Consider the following 25,092-nt stretch of genomic DNA (forward strand, 5'->3'; position numbering starts at 1 on the left):
TTTACTTGAGAAATTGTTAGTCCAGGGCTCAAATGATTAAAACTGATAAACTGAATTCACGAGTTTAACATGCAGTACAACTTAATACACGTGCAATTACAATCCTGTAGTTTACCAGTAGATGGAGACACAGGCCAACTCTATTTGAAAGAACTATATTTATTTGAGATGTATTTTTACAAATACAACGATTTGACAATTTTTTATTTATACTAAAAAGGTTACATTTGTTCTGTACAGCAGGGTTTAAGAAACAGTAAATTAAATAAAAAACAGTAGTGCTCATTTATATGATTTTATTTACATTAAAGAGACACAATTTTTATTCTGGCACTAAAAGACATATGTCTGCAATATCCATGGCTACATCCTTCAGAATCTTGCTTTCGTCTACCGTCTGCAAAATAGCTTTGAGATTACACCAGAATATATGCTTCTTCTGTTCGTCCGTGGGCCATTCGAGGTACGTTTTCCGCCTCAGCAAGGTTCTTAACTTCAGGAACTTCTTGGGCAGAGAGTCTCCTGGTATTGGTTCCAACAGAATAAAGACCAGAGAGTCATCATTCACACTGATAGCCCTATGCTGGGCGAAGAAAAGTTCATAATTGCACCATTGACTCTCAACAAAGTTCTTTGACAGAATAAAGAGTGTCTTGTAGCTACCCTCCACGCAATTGATTATGTTATCCACAATCCACTTTCCTGGTTCAAAGTCTCGTTCGTGGACACAAAGGGATAAACCCGACCCTTCTAATTCTGGAACCAACTTAGATTCCACCCAAGCTGAATCATGTTGACTGTAGGAAATGAATGCGTGATAGTGAAATGTGACGTTGAGTAATCGATCATCTCTCTTGTAGCCTCTCCTCTTTACTCTTATCCAAATCCAAAGCATTTTGGTGTACCACACGCCATCACAAGCATAGAAAGTAATTGCCACTGCAACTCCGATAGTCAGTAATATAGGCAGGACCACTGCAACCTGAAGGCCCGGCTGACAAGACAGCCACCCAAGCTCATATTTCACCAAGAGCCTTCCAGAAAACGATGGCGGGGTACCACAAGCATAATCTTGAGGCCAGTCAGGCAGAAGTGATTTATTGAATGCTTTCAAAAACCAAAAAGAATCGCAGTTACAGCTAAATGGATTTTGCCCTGCTTTCAAAGTCCTGAGGCTGGAAAGACCTTTCATTGCATTCTGGCTAATAAATGTAATTGCATTCTGGTCAATGTACAAGCTTGCAAGTGCTGGAGCGTAAAGATCCGCTGGGATGACCTGTATGCTGTTAAAGCTTAAAATGAGGTGCGTAAGCCTCGGAAACTGTGATGCAATATTTTGTGGAATAACACTGATGCCTGTTTTTGAAAGGTCGATCTTATGGAAATACGGTGAGAGGCAACTGAACACTTTATTTCCAAGATTGTTGTGACTGAGACTCAACTCCCTCAAGTGATGGGGCCACATGCATTGCACATTACTAATGAAAATGGAATTGAAACTCAAATCAAGGGACTCTATGTGCTTCATATCCTCAACCTTTTTGGCAATGGAGGCGAGGTCACTGAAACGGTTGTGGCTGAGCGAAAGATACCTCAAGGCAGGAAATACTTTATGTGATGAACAAAACCACCAGAACCCAGAATCATCCAGCAGATTGTTGGACAGGTCCAAGATCTGTAGCGATCGTATGGATGGAATCAGACTGCACGGTAGGATATTCATCCCTGAGCCAGAAAACTTCAAGTAAGTCAGTTGATTGACTAATTCCATACTCGTGTTTATAATGGGATAACGATACTGATAGTGGTGCACGCCGTCAAGTAAAAATGCTCGTAAATGTGTCGTGTGTTTCTGCTCTGGTAGCTGAAAGCCATCAGGAGTGTCCTCATTATAGGTAATATTTAAAAAAGCAATTTCTTCAATAGATGACTTCCAAATGTTTTTGAAAAGCTTAACCATCACCGAGCTGTTCATCCAGGTGTCTACGATGGCTAGGTTGCTGAGGACACGCAAGTCTTTAAACATCATGAACGGGTCACTTTTGATGTTACACTGGTCTGGAAATAATTGAACCAACTGGATTTTCTTGGTTTGGATTCGGTCAAAATCTATAATGATGTTTTTGAAAATGTCTAAATGTTGACAAAAAGTCACTTTGAGAACCGCTTCCTCTAATGACTTTAGTTTTGAAAACGAGCCTTTTTCGTAGTGTTGCAATTCAGTGCCACTTCCAAATGTGACTTTTTTCAAAATAATATTTTGAAGAGGAACAAAGTCATCCAAATGAACAAAAGTTGCTTCTTGGCTACCGACTGCAAGGATAGAAAGATAACTTAGGTTAACAAATGATCTTGGAAGTGCGTAGCTGGGATATCGATTGCTGGAAAGATCTAAGACGTGAAGCTGGGGCAAAGGAAAATTGTGGATGGTGGTCAGATGATTGTGGGAGATGTTAAGAACTTTGATTTCAGAGTTGCTGCTGAAGGCATCGGGAGAGATGTGTTGAAGTCCACAATGTGTAACTTTGAGGAAGCAGAGATGGATTAATGCAGAGAGATCCCCATGCACAATGCTGGATATGTCGTTGTGGGAAACGTCCAAATATACAGTGTCATCTGATAGATTTGATGGTATTCTTCTTATGCCACAGTTGCAAAGATCTTTTTCGTGCTCCATCGAAGTTGAACAAAGTCCAAATTTGCCATCTTCACAATGTGCTTTAAACAGAAACACGATCAGACACATGAACTCCAGAGGCCAGTTGGTGGTCAACATACTGTGGAGATAAAAGATTAGAATGGAAAATAGATTTTTTTTATTTAAATACGAAAGCACAAAAAATGATACATTGTTCTTATTTGACCGTTTAATTGATCAACAAATAACACTCAACCTCAAATAAATAAATCGGATCTGAAATAAAGTTATAGAAATGGTAATTTACCTCAGACTTCACCTGTTTCCCTCACAAAAGACATGCAAATGCAACATGAATAGGAGTTTATGTGCAATAATAAAAAAAGAAGTGATTATAAAGGCTTATAAAGGGTTGGCGTTAACCAATAAAAAATTACACAATAGCCAGCCACAGTTTTTTAACTTCCCTAAACACCTTAACTTCTCAAAATATCCCTTATATGGAAAAAAATAATAAAATTTGATCACAGTGTTCTAGAAACATCTCATTTTGTTTCGCCATTTTTTTAATAAGTATTAAGTCATTGTAATTTGAAATAAATGTTTACAATTATATATCCAACTGGTTAATAGTTTTTTTATCATTTATTTTCATAGTTTCGCTATAATTTCTAGTTTTAAATCTGTCGCATTGAAAGTCACATTCCAAGAAGACATGACTATTCACAAACTGTATATTCAAGAATATACTACATTATATTTTCTATATAAAATCTACTCTATTTTCTATATAAAGCATATTGTACAAGTAAATAGGCTGCTTGGAATTTTCTACTTAAAATGATAATACACAAACAACACCTATTTGTTAATAGTCACAATGTTTTTAAGAGAGGAATACCCCCGTCTTTCACTATGAGATGCTTTGTTAGAAACCACAGGACAGTGACAGGGACTTTCCTTCAAAATCTGCTCATTTTACGCGTGATTGCTCACTTTATAATAAGTGTTAGTGGGTTGAACAAAATAATGTTTAACTTCGGTGGAATCCACCTGCGAAGAAAGCTATGCTGTCTAGCATCCGTCTGCACTAGCAATGTCAAAAAATATTAAATCCGCTTAAAACAATGATTTAAGCAATCGCATTTAAACGAAGCGTAACTGCGGGAAACCCCGTCTTCGTTTTTCCGAAAACCTCCGATAACAATTTGTCTCTTGCTTCCGAAAACACCCGATCGCGCCGGAGCCTTCGACTTTCCGAAAACAGCCGAGCGAAAAGCGGCCGCTTTCCGGAAGATCCGGGTGCTGTGGCTTCAACATAAACAGCAATGGCGGAGGCAGCGGCAGCGTCAACAGCGGCTCCAGCAGTTATCGGAGGCTGGACCAAGCACGTAACCTGCAGGTTAGTGAAAATTCGCATAGCAACAGAGTTATGTCAGCGTTAGATGGGCATTGATATAGGAAGCGCAAACGGCTGTCTGATCGTCGATGGCAAAGCGTTCGTCACCGCCGCTGTCTTTGTGCTGAAGTGGATGTGTGTTTGTTGTTGTATCGCAGCGATGAGTGGTTGCTGTTTGCGATCTTTTCATTCTTTCTGTTTCTGCGACATCCGTGTTTGTGTCCGCAACAAGGCAACACCTACACCCCATATGGCATTCAGTTTGACAGCCCAAAGTTCAAGGAAGCCATTAAAATCAGACTTGGCACCTGCCAGTTTGTCAACCTTGCTCATTTATGTGTCTATGATTTCTGTGCCTTGCTTTTTGTGTTCGTAGTCAGATTTGACCAATAATCCCTTTGTTTCTCCTTTTATGTTAAGGTATAAATTGTGTCAAGCAATATGAATAACGTGTTGAGGTTGTCAAATGTAACATGCAGATATCAATGATTTGGATGTATTGTTAATAAATGTGGGTGAAGGATAATGGTCTCCGTATGTATGACTTTTATATCTAAATCTGTGTATGTCGTGCAACAAATATCAATTATTATCTTGAATAGCTCACAGCGAATAATTTAATACGTGAAACTTTGTTTATCTTATGGCTGTCTCGTTTAGCTGTACAAGCCTACAAATGCATCGTGTGGCTGTATCTCAAAATCTACTTCTTTTCTAGATATTTCATGCACGGCCTTTGCAAAGAGGGTGAAAACTGTCGATATTTACACGACCTCAACAGCTGCAAGCCGACCATGATCTGCAAGTTCTTCCAAAAAGGATGCTGTGCTTTCGGGGACCGTTGTAGGTAAGATGCATAATGATAATGTGTGATTCACACTGCATTAGTACCAGGGGTGTTTCCCTCGAATGTGGTCTAAAACGACTTGCTTTTGACTTCATCTACATAGTTGTTTTGAAATCCCGGAGGTAGCGTAATCTGTATTTCTGTGTTGGGGACTGTGACACGCGAGCGTGTTAAACGCGGCTTCTGAGAAGTGTTGTGCTGTGCATTGCCTCATCGCTTGTGACATGCGATATGCACAATTTTCTGTAAACAAGTTGTTCAAAACAGGACCTCAAAAAATGTCGTCGCAACGAGCTACTTTATAACGTGGGACATTGAGTTTCATCTAGTTAATTTTGTATAAATGTACAGCTAAATGTGTCTAGACAACAGATGCTATGGAAAAGAATGGCCCAAACAATCCACCTTTAGCTCACTGACACAGTGACACTTTAAGAAAGCCATCGGTTGAAAGTCCATGTACGCCTGAAGCAGTGTAAAAATTAGCCTGCGAGCCAGACGTTGCAGACAGTGTTTGTCTCATGTGTCTGCGGTCAAGTGCATCCCCATAGTTACTGCAACCCCCAGCACAGCAGTATGGGAATGTCTTTGTTCGTCGAGGCTGTTCTGTGACAGCGTTACGTCTATGCGAGAGCTCCCTCTTGCTATGATTGAGAGGGCCGTTCCTGCGGTTTCACAGGCTTGATCTTAAATATCTGATGTCTGGGATCCGGATTGATGTCTGACAGAGCTTTATTGTCAGGATTGCCATTATTGCGCCTGTCTGACGGAGATGCAGTGCGGCTTTTGTCCCCTACCGCATTATTGTTCACATGTCTGGGGGGGTGGGGGTGTTACGGGTCGACCAGCTTCATTGAGTATCCATAGAAAGGCCTTCAATGTATGCGTTATTATGGCTGGATTCCTTGGCTTTGTGTCTGTCTTACCCCTCCTTCTCTCTCTCTCTCTCTCGCTGCCTCCTCACACCCCTCCACCACCACTCTGGGGGCCAAACAGAGCAACACACTGCAGTCTGCATGGCAATTACATAACCCCAGTGTGTTAACATGCATGCTGTCTCTCTACCCCTCTCTCTCTGTGGCTGTTGCTACTGTCGCCAGGTTCATTTGGTTCACGCCGCCATTCTGCAGCAGCCACTTCCACTGTCATTTATTCATGTGACCTCATTCACCGCCACATATAGACTGACACAGATATACACACTTGGCCATGACATGTTTGAGGATGGAACGTCTGTGATCACTTAAGAAAAGCATTCCAAAGCTTGCTTTGGTAAACAATAATGACAAACATTATGTAAACATTTTTAAAAAAAAATTAAAATGTATGTTATGAAAAGCAATCTTTTAAGCTGTCTTAAGTAATTGTATGCACTTAAGGCTTGTCCACATCAGAACATTTATCACCTTGTGACTTGACAAAGTGCGCCAATGTGAGTGTGCACAACAACGTGCAAAACGTTTTTAAAGTGTCCTTTAAAAAAAATGAGATGCTTTTGTTCGCGTGTCTGGAGCTGCTGATGTTACAATAAAACATGACTTGGTGGGAACGAAAAATGCTGGCGATAAGTGTGTGCGATTATCGTCTCTATGTGAACAAGCCTTTAGTCATCACAATTTATGTATTCTGAAGACACTTTGTAAGTGTTAATTAGTTTGTTTGTTTTAAGTTTGTGAAACTTTATTTTACAGTGTTTAGTTAAAAAATGTGTTAATATATTCAGTAAACTATTGTCCCTGTAGCTCAAATGGTAGCAGACAGCTTTCAAGAAACATTGAAAAACATAAAAACACACACCAAGTACATACAGATTATAACCATCTACAAATTGCTTGTAAATGTAATAATAGCAACAACAATATAAATGTTTTGCAAATTACACATTTAGTGCATGTAGTTTACAAGTATTACTTAATATTTAAAAACTGTAATAATAACAATTGTAACACTAAAATAAATGAAGTGTGATTTAACCTTTTTTTTTTTTTTTGATTTTGAAATGTTATGTGAAAACCCCATTTCTGGAAATATAAACACATACAGATACATTAACACCAGTTGGGCTGTTTTGTGAGGTTATGACAGTTCTGTAAGTGGCAGTCGCTACGTTGTGAGTGTGAACAAGTCATGTACTTACCATGGTAACCACATTGGAAGTTTAGAAAAATATCACCAGTGGCAAACACTTTGACACCTAAAACCAAGAAAAGACATAAAGTGCTGAAGTTTTTAATTGAATTCAAGGTCTTTAAAATACATTTTGAGGTTTAAGTCACAAAAGAAAACCCTAGAAGATGTTTGCATATGTTCTCTTTCTTGATGGTGAGATCAGATCTGTTGTTGGACTGCTTGTTCTTACAAAAATCTCACTGGGTGGTAGATGTTTTTAAAAGCATTCATGCTACACTATAGGCTTTGGCTGGTATTCTCATTATGTTGCATGGCTTATCTATCAGTCTTTTCTTTACTGTCTTTATAAATCTTTTCATTTCATTTGCATTTTGTCCCAGGTATGAACATACCAAACCTACCAAGCAAGACGAAGCCCCTAGTTCTAAGCCGTCTGTGCCGCTGTCCGCTGCTCCCCTTGTTGGCACTCCTGATCCAGCGTCTGATGGACCAGGTGGCACGACCAGCGCCCAGGAGAAGCCCCACAGCTCGGGGGCAGTGGACTGGGTCAATGCCGCAGAGTTCGTGCCAGGGCAGCCCTACTGCGGGAGGGGTGAGTGCAGCGGGCAGAGATGTTTAGATAACGCTGCAAAGTTGTTCTGAGAATAAAAACATAGCATTTAAGTTTGATATGGGCATAAACACAATTATGCATTAAACTGTCACCTTTTTTAGATGTGCACTAGATTTATTCAGTGTTACCCATTATTAACAAATACAAATCAGAATGAACAACTTCGTGTGCGACGTATAGATGTACGATTCCCAAGCGATGCAGCAACTTGATGCATGAACACAGAATGTGCAAATGCCTTTGAATGACTTGGAAAGCATCCAATCACAGTTCAGAGTTGGAACAGTCTGCTTTATGATGCTGCGTGGATAATTGGCCCTGTTACTAAAAGTGGACTGACCCTGCACACAAAGCACATCTTAAGTTATGCTTTACCACTGTATAATCCTGTTCTCACTGGCCCTGGCCGACTTAAATTCTTCTTAAGTGGCGACTTCATCAGGAAAGAGCTGAAGGAATAGTTTCCATTACTAGTTTTTGGAAGGCGGCCAAAAGCTCTCGCATTATCAGACTAGCAGGTGCATTTTCTTTTGTGTTTACTGCAGTGTGTTTTCAAACCGTCTCTATATAAAGGATTACGCTTCAAGCTGACCGCGGACAAACATGTAAATAAATTTGACTATTTATTACACCTCTTGTAGGTAATTTATGCCTTGTACATGAATTTGCATTAAGCATAAAAGGGCAACATTCAACATCGTTTTGAAACGCCTGTGATTTGGCACAGTTATCAATGTTTTGAGATAAACGTATCCCTTCCGTTTTATTCCGAGTTTTGAAAAAAAAACGGAGAAAAAAAGCACTTTTCATAACTCTACATCAAACATCCGATCATTTCATTTTGTTTCCCCTTAGCTGAGCCAGTGCTGTGTGAGGGTTCTGGCCCGCTCATCGAAGAAGAGTATGAGAAAGAGATAGCTAACAAAGAAATGAAGAAACAACTTTGCCCGTATGCTGCCATCGGCGAGTGTCGCTATGGTCTTAACTGTGCGTATCTCCACGGTGACGTTTGTGACATGTGCGGCCTACAGGTGCTCCATCCAACTGACACCTCTCAGCGCTCGCAACACATCAAGGTGAGTTGTAGAAACAGTAACTCGACTACAAATTTGTTATTTTGTCTGTCCATTTAAAAGAATAATTCACACAAAAATAAAAATTTCCATATGAATGTGTATGGAGCATGCAAACTGTATATGGTTACAGCTCTTGTTTTGTTGAACTATAACATTAAGAACAGATATCGTTTGTTGATATCAGGCCTGCATCGAGGCTCACGAGAAGGACATGGAGATCTCGTTTGCCATCCAGCGCAGCAAGGACATGATGTGTGGCGTGTGCATGGAGGTGGTGTTCGAGAAAACCAACCCGAGCGAACGCCGCTTCGGCATCCTCTCCAACTGCAGCCACTGTTACTGCCTCAAGTGCATCAGAAAATGGAGAAGCGCCAAGCAGTTCGAGAGCAAGATCATAAAGTATAACCACTCTTACGATAATTAAATGAGTATTAATATTAACAAGACTTTGAGAAGGCAGTGTTAAATCTTTCGTACGATTACTGGCTTAGCAGAGTGAAATTTCAATCGTCCACTTCTTGTCAAAAAGATAATGCTTTTGCCCACAACGAAAGGGAAAACCATATTTTCTTGATTGTGACAAATTAATGTTCTTTTGTCAGGTCCTGCCCAGAGTGTCGAATCACATCCAACTTTGTCATACCAAGCGAATACTGGGTAGAGGACAAAGAGGAGAAGAAGAAACTTATTCAGAAGTACAAGGATGGCATGGGGTACGTATTAAAGAATTATACATACTAGAATTGAGTAAAAAAGAAAAACACCTGAATCGAGTTAAAAAGAAAAACAACTTAACCTTACTTCATTCTTACTACATTCTTTGCATCATTTGTAAAACAGGAAATGTTAATTTTGGAAGAATAATTTTTTCCATGTAACGAAAGTGAATGGGGACCAGGGCTACCAAGCTTAATAGAAAAAAGCACCATGAAATGATTCAGTTTGCAAAACTTCGGCACTATATTCTAAGTCTTCTGAAGCCATATGATGTCAGAATAAACCGTTTCTTTAAATATGCAGCATTGTAGCGAAATTAGCTGAAATTATTTTTTTGTGTAGTTATTAGTGTAACTAAACATTAACTTTCCGTCCTCTTGTTTTCCAGGACTAAATCATGCCGGTATTTTGATGAAGGCCGTGGGACCTGTCCCTTTGGAGCCAACTGCTTTTACAAGCACGCCTTCCCTGACGGCCGTATTGAGGAGCCTCAGCCCCAGAGGAGACAGACCGGCTCTAACGGAAGAAACCGGGTAAAGCTATACTTTTGACATGAGTGCCATCATTTGCGTGAAAGCATATCGCCTTTACTTTAATCACGTAAAGGAATTTGATCTATTGAGCCGTTAATGGAATCAGCTTTGCGTTGCAGAGCTCCAGACGTACGCCGCTTTGGGATCTTCTCGACGAGCGGGAGAACAGCGACTCCTTCGACAACGAGGACGAGGAGATGGTGACGTTTGAGCTGAGCGAGATGCTCCTCATGCTCCTGGCGGCCGGCACAGACGACGACGTCACCGATTCGGAAGATGAATGGGATTTGTTCCACGAAGAGCTGGACAATTACTACGAGCTTTACCTTTAGCATCCTACCCGAAGTCTAACCCCGTGCCCTCCATTTCTATCCCTGTTAGAAACTAGACGGGATTCTGTCTCGTGTGGCTGATGGGCAGTAGCGTCTTTTCCCCGTGTTGTGGCAGTGCCTTTCAGCAGGCCGTTAAAAATGATAAATTCATTTCAAAGTCCATAAATGAATATAAAAAAACACACGTCAAAAGACATACGAATAGCTCTTGGGATAAAACTCTTTTCTAAAAAAAAGCCTTCTCCATACTGTCCATGTCTGGTTAACGTACGAGAAAAAAGTATAAAGAGCAAAAACAAAAGTAATTTAAAAAGCGCAACAAGGACACTAAGTTATAAATATATATATATATATGATCGGAAAGTATAGCTAAGCTAATAAACCCCGTGTGGGTTTCACATGTTTATCATTGACTGTGAGGATACAGCGACTGTATATGACTTCACTAACTGGTGGCTGTTATAATGCTTAAGATATTTTAAAAATATCTCTCTTCTCATGCACTGATTTTGACTGGGTGGTGGTGGCGAGTTCTGTGATGTCACAAAGCACTTGGTAACGTTCACGCTGGGCGACCTGTAACATTGAACATTTAACCCTTAATAAGGTCCTTATGTTACTCTCTATTAAATGATCCACTGAGTTGTTTTTGTACATGTTTAGCTGTACCTGATGAGCTGTGGTATTCAATGGACAGTCCCACCTAAGAACGGAGTGCACCGATACTGCTGTGAATCTGGACTCCCGAAAGCGGACTTAAATGCATTCGAATATGAAGCCGAATGTTTCATCAGTTTAACTGTCTGTTAATTGTAAATCTGTTTCGCTTCAGTGAGTATTGCATATTAAGCTCATTTGGCAGTAGTCAGACCACAATCACCCAATTGTTATTCGGTTCTTGTCGAACTTGGTTGAAATGCATATGTTTATACAGAAATGTACTTGTTTTCTATGGTTCAGAACCATCCAATGTAACTTGAAATTAAAGTTTATTATCAAACGATTCTGGTGTGGTGTTTCATCTGAATTTAGTAAGCCCCTCCGACGTTACAGATAAAGGAGAATAAACCTGAATGGCTTTCTTTCTTCTGCAAAACACGGAAAATAAAGTTTTAAAGAACGTTGGTAACCAAACAACATGGGCCCCCATTGACGTCCATTGTATGGAGACAAAACAACCGAGGCATTTGTCTTCTATTGTTTACCACAGAAGAAAGAGTCATTCGTAGTTTTTGAACGAGGGTGGACAAATGATGATGTTCAGGATTTGTTTTATTTTTGCGGGGTGAACTATCTTACTAATAGGTTAAAATATCATGTCTGTTACATTCATAATCTGTATGCTATTGTCTTATTTTGTGATTTTAGGATATACCTCCACTCTCTTGGTTATGAATTCATAAGTGTATATGTGGTGCTGCTAAACTGATATAATTCCATATCGTACCATCCAATGTCTATAAAACAATGCACATTACAGCCTATGAAAAGAACTATATTTGTATGTGAAATAAGCTAACTGATATTGTAACATTTTATAAAGCTTTGTATAATACAAGTACATTACTAAAGAGTTATCAGACTGTCCGACACATTAAAAACCGTGATAAAGAATAACGCAAGCTCAAACTAGGCTTCTGTTGTCCTACATTGGGCTTCTGTAAGTCATTATGCATGAATGCACATCATCATACGAACAAATGTAGACTGTATCTGGGTAGACTACACTCAGATTGCTCACAACAAACCTCTTAAGATTGATGGATGCAATAAACCGCAGTTTACTTTCAATAAACACATGAGCGGATGCTAAGCCTACTCAAAATGAAACGATGAATCCAACATTATATATTTATATATACAACTTTTAATATTAATAATGAGAATAGGCTTTCAGATTTATTGTTAAGAATTGTTACTTTTTCAATTTTCTTTCTGAATCAAAGTTATTTTTTTACTCTGAATGAAAGGCATTCAGTTATTGTACAAAATAATTTGTAACAATTTGTTTAATATTCTCAGAAAACATGGATCATAAATTATGATTCGTCATTTTGGGTAAAACAATCTTATATTTATTTATTATATTTGTATTTCATATATTTGTATTTTTAAATGAATATCTAAAAGTGCATCTGACATTTGTATATTAGTTTTAAAAGGCTCTAGTCCTCTACAGTGGTGCACATTCCCTTCCAACAAAACTCCATTACAGATTTTCCTCCTCTGCCCCCCCCCCCCCCAATCCGCTATCATTACACAAATAGCAGAGCCAAAACAATCCGAGGGGAGAAGGCATGAATACAATGACTGCTGAAATCATAAAAGACATCTCCGCGACAAGCTTTCCCCAACCCGACTCACCTGTCTCATCAGCACCAGAAAACGGACAGCTGTTATTCATCCGAAACGTCGCGTCCCGTCGGGATACGCAGACCACCAGCGCCAGCGCGAACCTCGACGGGGGCAGCTCCCAGCCCCTCGTATCCTCAGCCACAGCCGAACCCCAGTCGTACACCATGACATCGGGCGAATTCATGCAATCCACGCCTGTGTTCGCGCAGAGGTCCAAGAAGAACCTGTTTTTTAAGATCTTATGTTTCCTCGTGCTCCTTCTCCAGGGCGGCATGCTGGATTTCTACCTCATCATCTTCACGGATCTCTACTGGTGCTCGTGGATAGCCACGGATTTGGTGGTTATATCGGGATGGGGGATCTTCTTCATGAAAAACGCGAGAAGCAAGCGAGAACGCGCTTGCGGTTTCCACCAGAAAAGCTCCATCTTCGGCTGCAACCTCGGGGAGTTCACCTTCGCGTACCTGGCATGGCTCATCTACGTGATCGCGTCCACCCCGAAGGTGGTGCTCGTTTTGGAAACGTCCATACTGGATCTCGTCGCCCTGAAAGTGCCGTTCGGCATCACGGGGTTCAAAATCACCGTGTTGCTCTGTGCGCCCTTGCTTTACTGTCTCATCAACTCCGTCATTGAGGATCCCAACGGTGCCACGCGTTTCCATTCCCAAGGTTGCTTCCTGGGCACCTGCATTGACATCTTGGACAGCTTCACTTTGGTGGAAATGCTCCTTAAAAATGAAATTCCCGACGTGTACCTGAAGTACACGGTCATATCTGTGTATTTCATCGCGTTGGGCGTTCCGGTTGTATGGCTTTATGAGTTGACGGCCTCGCAGATGAACTGTCGCTGGATATGGGCGAGGTTCTTCACCGGTTTGCTGGTTAACGCGCCCTTGCTGGTGGTCAGATGTTTCCTCGTGTTCGTTTACAAAGCGCCCGTTTCTGTTTTCATGTTCAAAAACGTGTTGTTTTTGGGGTGTAAGTCCCTGGAGATGATCGATCAGTGCGCGTCTCTGAGAGGTGCCCGGAGGTTTTCACGTGGACGCGGCGGGAACGCGGCCCAGTTCTCTCATTGCGTTTCAGAGAACGACATGTGTCCTCACGGTTATGTGAACACGTTGGCTGTCAACACTCAGTCGTAGGTGCGTTTGACGGATGCCACTTAATACAAAGTGTGTGTCAGCCCATGTAAGGGGAGGTACTACAGGTGAAGGTTTTCTTCTTTTAATGAGCTTTTAGTCGAATTCATAAATCCAAAGTAAAAGACTAAATAAATAGCTCTGAATAAAAAGGAGCCTTTGTGACTCCCCGGTTAAAAAAGCACCAACATTCTTACTAAATATGCAAATAAATACATATTGTAACAAAGGTAAAATGTAAACTTTCTTGTTCGGTGTAGAAAAGAGTTTCTCGTCTGGGGGCCTACAATTATTTAAAAACAACAAGCATTAAAATATACAAAAATAAACAATATTTTGCTTGGCGTTTAGTTATTTTTATAATGATTGACGAATAAACATCTTTCAGGCCTCCTTAAACTTTGAGGGGAATCCATAGATGGTGAATCAAAACGTTATTTATTTAAAGTAAACAATATATTAAAATTATATATTTTATTACAAAATAAAAGCATTAAGAAAGCAAACTTTAAAATGTCTTAATGTTAACTGATGTAAATTAAACAGGCCTAACAAAGTTTATTAAAGCTTGGCTGATGTTGCAATGTCTAAAATAAATTCCACCAAAACTATAACTTATGCCTGTAGTACCTTCTCTTATGAATGATGTGTCGTGCTCCTTCACTCTGAACAGGTGCTACAACCAAACCACTCAATGTGCCAATGAAGAAACATTCCCACCTGTGACCTCTGCAGTATTTCCTCCATGTTATGGACGTGACTGTATAACCGTGCTTACACGACGATAATGACAAAACCTTTTATTTGCACTTGTTTTGTGAGGCACTTTAATTGCGTGAGAACTGTGCGACAGAGGAAATGTTATAAGTGCAATGTTGTACCATTTATTTTCTATGTCCTTGTTTCGGTAGACTAAGGTAGGCTGAATGATGTTTGTAGTGTTTTCAAAGATGTTCCTAAACGCACTTCTCAAAAGTGTAAATATGCCTTGTGATTTGTACACCAGATTGTGAACGTGATGTGGTCCCTTCCCATTTCGAATTCTTGGCCAGTGACAGTGGTACTTATGAATGTGGCAAGGTGTATGATACAGATTTATGATGTTTCTTAATGTTAATAGACGACTTTAAGTGTAGGATCTATGAGGATAACTGTAATCCATTTTTAATGACCAAACTTTCACGTGCCGGCCAAATCCAGCCATATCACTTCCACGGTGCCGTCCCATCAGAACTAGGCTACCTCTCTCTACCAGAAACCATGAACACGTGGGGTTATTAACTTCAGATGCTAAACATTCATTCCAGCAGTTAAGGTATTATCACAGTTACTGATATTTTAACTGGCTGAGAAAATGCTATTAGCATTGATAAAAAGATAAAATACAAGGACATTTGTGAATTCAACTCTACATGCACTGCATCTGTCGGAATGATACTCCAGACATGCATATTACAAGATCAATGTACATTACTTACGCCAAGAATAACGGCATTCCAAATATCAAGTCTTAAAAGTAATTTGCTTTCTATTTAAATCACAATCCACCTCTTAACCATAAAAGGCAAACTAGTCGTCACTTGTCAACAAGGTTATAAGCAAAGTATATATATATTAACAACATATAACTAACCAATGTGCATCTTATTATTATTACGCAAACATATTACGATTTAATTTTTGTGCTTTGAGGATGGGGTACAGGGTGAGCAAAATGTGTTAAATATGCAGGCCGACAGTGCATTATGGGATTTTTGTGCCTCATCGCGCAGTATATAACCCAACAACTGTATATCACTGCATACTACGCATGTTTTTTTGAACTACAGGTTTTATTGTATGTACAGTACAAAACCTTTTGATAAGGAACGCTATTTCCAAACCCAACTCTATATTTATCCACTTGAATGTTTTACAGAGGATTTTCTCACAAGGGCTTTATTTTGCAAATTGTGTTACGGTTTGCATACACGACATAATTTGCACTGCAACAGTCCGGATAAATACTGGTTAGATTACGTACAGAAAAATAAAACTCAGATTAAATTAAGTGTTATGATATATAAAATAAATTAAGTACTATTGACAGATATTTAATAAAGATTACGGTAAAAGGCACAATTTTACCAAAGAGTGCTGGTTTATAAAATTAGAAACATAGTCAATGCAATTATATATAGATTCTAACAGATTAATAGTTGACAAAATGTATCGACAACAATCAAAGCAATTCCAGTGCAATATACAAACAAAACACATCACGAACAATATACCGAACAAGCCCAACAGAAATACTTTGACTTGTGTTGAATAGTTACACATAAGCTTGAAAATGTGTGCTCTGCTCTTCTGTATAAACCCGTTTATTAAAGATACTTCTAAATTAAAAGTGATCTGATCAAACTCATGTGCCAATGTCATCATTTCATATATATCAGAAATTGTTATATAAAATAATTACATACTGTATATCAATCTCTCAAACACTATCTTGAACTATAGCCCTGGTCCGACCCCTCTGATGGTCTGGTTTGTGAAGCTTCATCCATTTCATGTTCTTCCACCTCCATTGGTTGGGATAAGTCCATCTCCTGATTTAACTGGAAGCTGTCTTCCATTGACGGCGGAGGTGCTGTGACTTCCAGAGTCCAAATAGTGTTAAATAAGTCCACCAGCTGCTGAACAGCTTGTTCGGAAGGCGGCACAAAGGACTGACCATCACTGTTCCCTGTCTGACAGCTCTCCGACTGTTCCCCCACGGAAAACAATCTTGACTCCAAAGGTGGAAGTGATGGTTCAACAGATACTTGTTGACCGAGGATATACGGGTAGCTCTCAGGGCCATTGGGGATCATACTAACGATAGATACTGGAAGAGGAGCTTCCACTTCTGGATGATTGGAAACCACTTGGCTGTGATGCGAATGGACCATAGGACAAATCATCCTGACTGAGGACCCCTCAGGGATGTCGTGAATTTGTGGAATCACGGCACGTACGCTTTGGATCTCCTGGTGGACTTCCACCTCATTTACAAGGATCGGAAGACCGTGGTTATACACAGGCTTCGACTCGTAAATGGGGTGCACTCCAGTTTGGATGTCAAGAAGCGGGCTGGACTCTCCTCTCACGTCGTCTTCGCTGTCCACGCACTCGCTCGAGAACCAATCCGGATTCTCCATTTGGTAGGCCTGGAAGGTTTCTACGGCGTCCCTCAAGGCTTTTCCCGAAGGGCACTTGTAGTAGTCATCTTTGCTGATTCCTTTAATGCAATGCATCATCCCTTGCTGATATTTCTCCATGTCGAGGATGTGAAAGTAGAGCTCTTCGAAATGCTTCATCAGCTTGTACTTCACCGCAATGTCAAACATAGAGGGCACGTCGCATTCGCTGCTTATGTCATCGAAGTACGCCACCAGATACTTCCCGTAGGAAGCGGGATACTGCATATCAGGTGTGATCAGCTGGAGGGCGAGGGTCAGCATGTCTCCCATCGGAGATCGTGCGTCTTCCCGTAGAAGGATGCGAGGCTCACCGCAGATAGCGCCCCATTTCGCTTGCACCCCTGGGGAACACAGGACCAAGATCTTGCCCGAGTTTTGCTCGATGCGACGTTTTTGTTGCTCGATCCACTGTAAGCGGCCGATGGTGCCGAGCCATGTAGTGTCCAGCAAGTCTAGCACGACCTCCACCCCGCATTTGGCCCGCAGGAAGGCAGAGAGTTTTAACACTATGTCTGTGTAAAGAGGATGATCCCTGGAGTAGATGATCAATACGGATCGTGAGCCAGGTTGAACAGACATTTCCGTTTCAGGAGGGACGGGAGGCTTTTCTTGATCTAAAGATATCGGAAACATGAATAGTTTAAAGAAAAATTGATGTTTTCAGCAATATAGTCAATAGTCTCATTCTATCCGTACACTGTTATGTGTTTAAGACAGGATGCTGCAATCGCTTTTACTTCAAACAGCCGGATTTCATTTCTGATAAAATGATATAGAAACTCACGTTCTGTTTTTAAAATAATAGTATTTTGTTTACACGTGTTTCGAGTCTGTTTAAATTTGTGGAAGTTTACAGACAAATGCAACCATATGAACCAATAGTATTTTTGTTTTTATTTCAAGTGTATTGTTTAAAAAAAAACAGCTTTCAGCTTGTCTCCATTAAATATCAATATTTACCTTTCTGTGGTTTCTTGCAGCACAAATAAATAGCATAAAAAAACACGCCACAAATGAAGAGGCTTAAACCAACATAAATGATCCAAAGTATTGAATTTGTGCAGGTGGGGGTAGTTAGTGATTCTGAAAAACATAAAACGATAGATCTTATGAAATATATTATATTACAAAAAGGTTTTATCTACAACAAATGGCAGTCAAAAGCTTTATTAAAAGGTTGCCATACACACCAGGACATATGCTAAATTTGTGATTCTTTCGGCGACAGTCATTGCCACACTTAGGGAAAAATGGCTTGATCTAAATTAAAAGACGTTGTTTAAAAAACACAATTAGAATTATAAACATTACATAAAACAAAGAAGCATTTATTCTTTATGGTAGCATTAGCGTATTATTCATAATGTATTTTAGATGGTATGAAATGAATGATTACGGACACACACCTCAACATCAAAATTGCAGCAAGTCTTCGGCCAGTTATCCAGGTCAAACGTCACATTTAGTAATGTCCTACTATCCTAAAATAAGAGTGTGCATTGTGAAACTTTATCAGGAAAATATCCCAAATTACTTGTGTATAGATTTATTTGGATATATCTCATTTAATAAATGTGCATGTAAAAATGTACCTTAAGTAGAGTCTTCGTTTGGCTGTCCTTGTTGCACTTTACAAAAACAATGTACTTTTCTGCATTCTCTCCGGGATTAAATGCAACAGATAGAACAGGCTTACCATCCAGACCTTCGGTCTTCCCCGCGGTAACATTAGCTTGCCACGTTTCCCCTAGGAGATCAGTCAAATTAATATCTTTCACACTTCACACAAAATATATCCGACCAACTTTATGTGTTTCTCTGTATATGCTTGTCTAGATAACATGGATGAAGTTCCTCTCACCTATTTCATAACAGACTTTGGTTTGGCGAATCAAAGGATCATCACAACCTGTGGATAAATAGATAATAATCTGAATATAAATGTTCATCCAGCATCAACATTTCTGTGTTTTTAACTTAAAAGAGCAAAGACGTCAGTACGCTATTTACCTGGAACAACAACTCTTTCATTGATGTTGTAACTGGTGTGTTCTAAATTTGGCTTAGGAAGATTGGAGACAGTAACTAGGTATGTAAGACCTGGATCTACCACAACTTTATCCAGAGAAAAAGACCACTAAAAACGGATCGCACGTTACATCAGTGAAAAAGTCAGACATTTTTTAATCAAAATAATGAGAGCAATTTTAACAGAAAAATAAATCTTGCCTTTTCACCATCAGGATTTTTCATGGAGTTAAACTTTTGGAGGAACACATAATGGACGCACAGCTGCGCATTGGTAGATAACTTGGTCACACTAAACTCGGTTCCTTCCAAAAAATGTATGCTTCCTGCAAGACATGAATTGCATCTCGTACGTCTGGTTCACATACTGCAACCCATACAATACGAATCTAAAAAACTTGACATGAATTGAAAAAGACACGAAACCATCCGTAATCTGTAACCCACCATCATCCTTCGCTTTCCATTCTGCCACTATCACTGGCTCTAGTTCACCATTTTTGTTAGTTCTTACATCAATAAGTACTCTTAAACCATCTGGACCACTAGGAGTGAAATTCGAAGGCTGGAGAAACCCATCATACATGCAGTTATCTATAGGGAAATAATACAGTTATTGACAAATAAAAATCTAGACATTTTAAAGATATTTTTAAATAGAAAGTCCAAACAAAACACTTACTAAAATGTGCTTTACATTGTACTTCCTGGAAACAGAGAGAGAGACAAAAGATCAAACAAACATTAAAGGAGCCACTAAACGAAACACTCAAAGCCAGTATAACACTAAACACCTATTTGTATCCGATAATCTTTATTTATCAACAATGTCTTACCTTTTGTGAACAGTTCAGAGACAGCCCGTCATCCATAACATGCATGTTCAGCATTACAGGTATCAAGGTGAAAAACACGACAACTCTCATGTGCGAGAAACTCATGATGTAAGTTTGATCCTACATGAACCCAAACAGAACTGAACACATTAGTTTTATTCCGCTTTGAACTGAATGAACGGCAGTAGCAGTACAGATTACGGTAAACAGGTTGGTGTAGGTACAGGAAACATCGACATAAAAAAAACTTCCTGGAATTATGGTAATGAGCAACCTATGCTGCGTTTTTGTTAAAAACGGCGATTGCGTAATAGTGGTTAGTGCACTAGATAGGGCACTTTGAAGTTCGAGTAGGCGCTAATGACCTTCTTTGCGTCATAACAAATAGAGAAAGAACGACTAATTTACATCAAGTTAATGCTGGTAAAGTGATGACTTTTTTAGAGAAATTTGACGTATAATTTTTTATCGTATATTTTCAGGACAGTGAACATGATCGTTCAAATTATTCGATTGATAAATGTATCATAAATTAAACAATAAAATAGAGTAAATATAATTATTATGATTATTATTATAAACATAAATAGCCAACTAAATACCACTATTACATTTTTTAAATAATGTTTTGTTTACTCATTGACATCTGCACTGACGACGTCATAAACATTTGCATACTGGATTTCTTCGGAATTTAGTTTTACGGGGTTTTCTTGCGCTCACTTCCTGTTCCTCCTTCAACTTTCCACACGAGGGCGCTACGTCACCACTGCACGTGCAAGCCAGAGGCTGGGCTGTAACTTTGCCTGTAAGGACTATTTATCTCTCTTTTTTTAAAAGGTTTGTTTCTATAGTTTAGAAAACGTACAAACATATCAAAAGAACATGTATTTATAACCAATTTGGATAATAAAAGGATGATGCACGTTATTTAAAGCATATGTGCTTAATGCTTTATAAAGGGATTAATTATGCCTTGTTATGCACCTTATAATGTCTCATGAATAATTGTAACTACAGTGTATACATTATAACACTTATCAATTCATTGTAACACATCACATTTTCATTTTGGCTAAAATTCTTTATAACATCATATTTAATGTATTACAACACACGTAATGAATTATAATGCATCATAACATTTAATAACCCTTAATAATGCCTTATAATACCTAAAGACTTAAAGTTAAGTCTTTACTGAAAATAAAATCTGGAGCAAATAGATTTACGGCTAGATTATTAAAATAACTATTTATTGAATTAATTGAATTCTAAAATACCATAAAAAACCCAAATATAATAAAATAAAGGTTTTATGGGAGTACATTTTTTTTATTTCTTAATTTAAATTACAATGGTCTTGCCTTCCATGTTGAAAAAGGTAAAAAAAACATTTAAAAGGCATGTAACACTATTCCACCTTGACCAGCAGTAGAATAAAAACAAATAGTTTAACACCTCTGTTTTTTAAATCATAAAATGAATACATAAAAACATTAATACAAAACGTGGTCACACTTCAATTCTCGGAGTTAACAAACCATTAACCACGACTTTTTCGCCAATAAACTCTTAACTTGTTGCTTATTAATAGTTAGTAAGGTAGTTGTTATGCAGAATATGTGCTTTATAAGGACTAAAAAAAGACAATATGCCAATAATAGGCATGCTAATAACAACTAGTTAATAGTGAAAATTGCCCAATTGCCCAAAATAATTTAATGTTACCCAAAGCGTTCTTAACCTGAGCATTTTCACACAGACAAATTGCAAACTGTCATGAAAATTGAGCAATAAATATGTAAAAATAAAACAAAAGTAAGAAATAATTCTTAAAAATAAAGCATCTTCCCAGCTAATCTGTTACTGTGTAAGGGACTAAAAAAACAGATCACTCAACACATGAGGGTCTGCCAAATGGTCCAAGTATTAAAAGTGTGAGATTAACAGTGGCATCACGAAATGAGGGCTACCCACACCAAGCCCAGGTGTGCACACTCCTGTTTTTATGGGCTGGCCAGAGATGAGAGGAATCTGAGGTGCTAATATGTAGCATCTGTGGATCTGAAGCGAATTGTTTGGATACTTGAATGGAATAGTGTAAAAAGATGAACAAAGACGTTGACTTTCATTATAAATGAAAGAAGAAAAGCACTATCTCGCATATCAGCAGCTACAATCAAACTTTGTGATAACATTAAATGTAAGAAAACGTTTGTCTCACAGAGACGGATACATTTGATCTGTAAGTTTGTATAGTTTAATATGCTTTGACAATACAAGCTCATCATAATACTTTCTGCACATCATGGGACCTATACGTGGGGTCTAATGTACTATAGAAATGTTTATTATCACAACTACGGATGCAATGTTAGAGTATCTAAATTGTTGCAAATTGCACCTTACAACCATGGTGATGAGATGACACTTTTTTGTAAAAAATATACAGAGATATCAATCATGTTTCGCCTGAATATTGCACAACCATTTTAAAGCCTGATTATTATGGACTGCTTTGACTGAGTGAGTCAGCACGTTATGTTATGCCAAACCTGTATGAAAAATGGAGCAAAGAAATGTAAAACATTGGCTTAACAATTTCATGCTTATCAGTCTGAAATAACGTTTTTCTTCTTTGGATTTCTTTTGGTGGTATCTGGGTTATTCTGGAAAATGACACGACCGACTAACCAGCAGAAAACTAAATGACTCCCTTTTTCTCCAGACCCTGTGGGACAAATGGATTGATCACTTTGACATTCTTTTACAAAAGTGTATCGTGTGGGACATGCGTCAACAATGTATGTGAGATGACTTTAAACGTTATTGTTCTTAAGTAGCATGTATAGTACTAGTGACCTGACCTAATTCTCAAGAGAATAATGTCATCTCAAGATAATTTCAGGTGTGCGGACCTCTGGTTTTCCAACCTTGTTGCACACAGACGCAGATTTGTGAAAGTTGTCAGAATCTGAGATGCCGTGATTGTTCGGCGATGCCAGTAGAGCACTTAGGATGTCATTGGCAATCGGACAAAATGGAAACCGGCCATACACGTGCTTTCTAAGTGCCCTTAAGTGTTGAAGACATTGCCAACAGAGATTTTACCTTTGAAATGTGTAGATGAAGAATGAGAAACAACGGCGATCATGTATAAATGACATCATTTCTCAAAGATAAGGCTCACGTTTGTAATGTATGATAGGTTTGATTAATGCTGTAGGAAATGCTTGGATTACAACGCAACAGTAACAATCTGGGTAAAATCTGAAATCAGCATGACACAAATATACACACAATATAAAGTTGGGTTGAAGTTATCGTTTCAAAGTTTAACATATAATTCAGTGTATATACAGAAATTGCTCCTTTATCGATTATCGCCTACTTTTATCTCACAATGACATTAATATCATGGGTTAGAAACAGAGAAAATAAGGACTTCTGTGTAAACCGTGACTCTGTTCTTTTATGAGATGTTCCTCTTCATGTATGAGGCATCTAAATTCCCACTCCATTATGCAATAATACATATTTCACATTTCTTAATCCAAACTAGAATCAGTGAAGATATTTTGAAGATATGATTCATACGCTTCATCAAACACTCAAGAAACTATCTTTTATTTTCATTAATAGCACTAAATCAAACAGACTGGTACTTTCTTTAAACTCTCAGGCACACATCTGTCTTATCTCTGTGTGCTTGCTCATTTTCGCCTGGTATGGAACAGAATATTTTCCTGATTGGTAAAACTGGACCACTTTAATCTCTGTTCTGTTGCCCCCCCTCCTCAACCCCTGTGCTCGGCAGAGAGGAGAATAGAGCCCCTCAACGTCTTCTGAAAGTAAACTTTGTCTCCTGAAGGAGACTTGGCAGAACAGACAGAATTGGATAGGACAGCTCACACTTTTGTCCCAATAAACTCTTTGGCCTTTCGACACACACGCTCTTACGTAACCCATTGGTCAACATTAACGCATATGCTGTCATGAGGTTGGGTAGAAGGCAGACTGAATTTTTTTTATCTATGTTAAAATGTAAATCACTGCGTAATATGCGACGATATAGCTCTTATAGGATAAATGCAGGTTAAAAGGATTGATGGCTCAAATATTATGTTGTTTAAAACCTGTATATGAGTCTTTCTTCTGTGTAACACAAAAGATGATATTTTGTTAAATGCCTTAGTTGTTTTGTGTCCACACAATGAGAGTCAATGTTGACCGGTCACCAGCATTCTTCAAAATATCTTCTTTGTGTTCTGGAAAATACAAAGTCGTACAGGCTTGGAATGACAAGGGAGTAAATGATGATTGAATTTAAATATCTTGGGTGAACTACCACAGATGGCCAATAGGGAGACCATGCGGTATAAATCAAGCAAATCCTCCCAAAAAAGAAATTTCTCCATCAATAGCTGAAAACTAGAGGCTATCTGTCTTTAATCCGTTATTCTGGGTACATTCCCAGCATACCTGAGCTGGATGAAACCCACCACAGTGTCGCTGGAATGGCAGACCGAGGAGTGCCGGGGCAAGAGCCGCTGTTTCTTATCTAAGCCCACGCACCTGCAGTCTGTATGTGCGGTTCAGCCGGTACGCTTCACTTACAAATAGGCCTGAAAGGCCGGGAGCTATCTCTCCCATCTCTGTGCTCGGTTCCCATCAGTGCGGTAGCTTAAACACAGCCAGGTGCCAAGTCTTTCTTTAAAAACCAGAGGGCCATTAGATGCACGGGGCTGGTGGGATTCCAAACGGGTACGTGTGCTTCAGTCGAGAGAAAAAGAGGTTTATTATCATATAAAGCCGCTTGGGTACAGAATGTCTAAATGGAGATGAACTGTAGAGCTATGTTTATCGTTTTCTTGAATTTAATTGAGTTTTAAAAGTAGATCCAGTGTTCAATACACTTTGCAATCGAGGTCTGATTTTACAGGAACGGAATGTTCAGGAGAAATCACATCAAAGACACTTTAGTTAACATTGGTTTGCCAGTTTCATGTGCCAGAGAAAATAAAATGTACATGAACTAACTCGCTTAGTTTCTCTTCATTGAGCAAAACCAGAATTAGAAAGGAAGTTTGTCATTCCTGTGGCACCAGTGTCAACACAATAAACTGCAAAAAACGGGCTGCTTTTCCATAGGTCAGGAAAAACCCCAGCTGTCTGTCCTTGTTTGCCTCAGCCAGCTGACCTACTAGCTTCAACCCCGTTGA

The 25,092-nt window shown here is 39.0% G+C and overlaps 4 protein-coding genes across 5 annotated transcripts; 2 read left to right on the forward strand and 2 right to left on the reverse strand.

Moving 5' to 3' along the window:
- Positions 1–204: 204 nt before the first annotated feature.
- On the reverse strand, positions 205–7,384 carry LOC130420519 (toll-like receptor 1). 2 transcript variants are annotated; one of them, XM_056747830.1, is made up of 2 exons: positions 7,022–7,384; positions 205–2,777 (listed from the first exon to the last, which is right to left on the reverse strand). In XM_056747830.1, the coding sequence occupies exons 1-2, from the start codon at positions 7,033–7,035 to the stop codon at positions 323–325; spliced, it is 2,469 nt and encodes an 822-aa protein (XP_056603808.1). In that variant the 5' UTR covers positions 7,036–7,384; the 3' UTR covers positions 205–322. The 2 variants fall into 2 exon arrangements, with proteins under 2 accessions (XP_056603808.1, XP_056603809.1); XM_056747831.1 differs by lacking the exon at positions 7,022–7,384 and adding an exon at positions 2,946–3,191.
- On the forward strand, positions 3,543–11,288 carry mkrn1 (makorin, ring finger protein, 1). Its single transcript, XM_056747834.1, has 8 exons — positions 3,543–4,040; positions 4,756–4,884; positions 7,395–7,606; positions 8,483–8,703; positions 8,888–9,102; positions 9,306–9,416; positions 9,809–9,953; positions 10,073–11,288. The coding sequence occupies exons 1-8, from the start codon at positions 3,967–3,969 to the stop codon at positions 10,283–10,285; spliced, it is 1,320 nt and encodes a 439-aa protein (XP_056603812.1). The 5' UTR covers positions 3,543–3,966; the 3' UTR covers positions 10,286–11,288.
- A 1,275-nt stretch (positions 11,289–12,563) lies between these two features.
- On the forward strand, positions 12,564–15,401 carry tmem121b (transmembrane protein 121B). Its single transcript, XM_056747835.1, has one exon. It carries the CDS (start codon positions 12,583–12,585, stop codon positions 13,780–13,782), a length of 1,200 nt encoding a protein of 399 aa, XP_056603813.1. The 5' UTR covers positions 12,564–12,582; the 3' UTR covers positions 13,783–15,401.
- Positions 15,402–15,661: 260 nt separating this feature from the next.
- il17ra1a (interleukin 17 receptor A1a) lies at positions 15,662–20,139 on the reverse strand. Its single transcript, XM_056747833.1, has 11 exons — positions 19,868–20,139; positions 19,714–19,738; positions 19,479–19,625; positions 19,233–19,357; positions 19,014–19,140; positions 18,865–18,912; positions 18,596–18,750; positions 18,410–18,484; positions 18,194–18,263; positions 17,964–18,086; positions 15,662–17,617 (listed from the first exon to the last, which is right to left on the reverse strand). Exons 1-11 carry the CDS (start codon positions 19,970–19,972, stop codon positions 16,266–16,268), a joined length of 2,352 nt encoding a protein of 783 aa, XP_056603811.1. The 5' UTR covers positions 19,973–20,139; the 3' UTR covers positions 15,662–16,265.
- Positions 20,140–25,092: the final 4,953 nt, after the last annotated feature.

Source organism: Triplophysa dalaica, chromosome 5 (assembly GCF_015846415.1).
Source record: "Triplophysa dalaica isolate WHDGS20190420 chromosome 5, ASM1584641v1, whole genome shotgun sequence".
Classification (NCBI taxonomy): domain Eukaryota; kingdom Metazoa; phylum Chordata; class Actinopteri; order Cypriniformes; family Nemacheilidae; genus Triplophysa; species Triplophysa dalaica.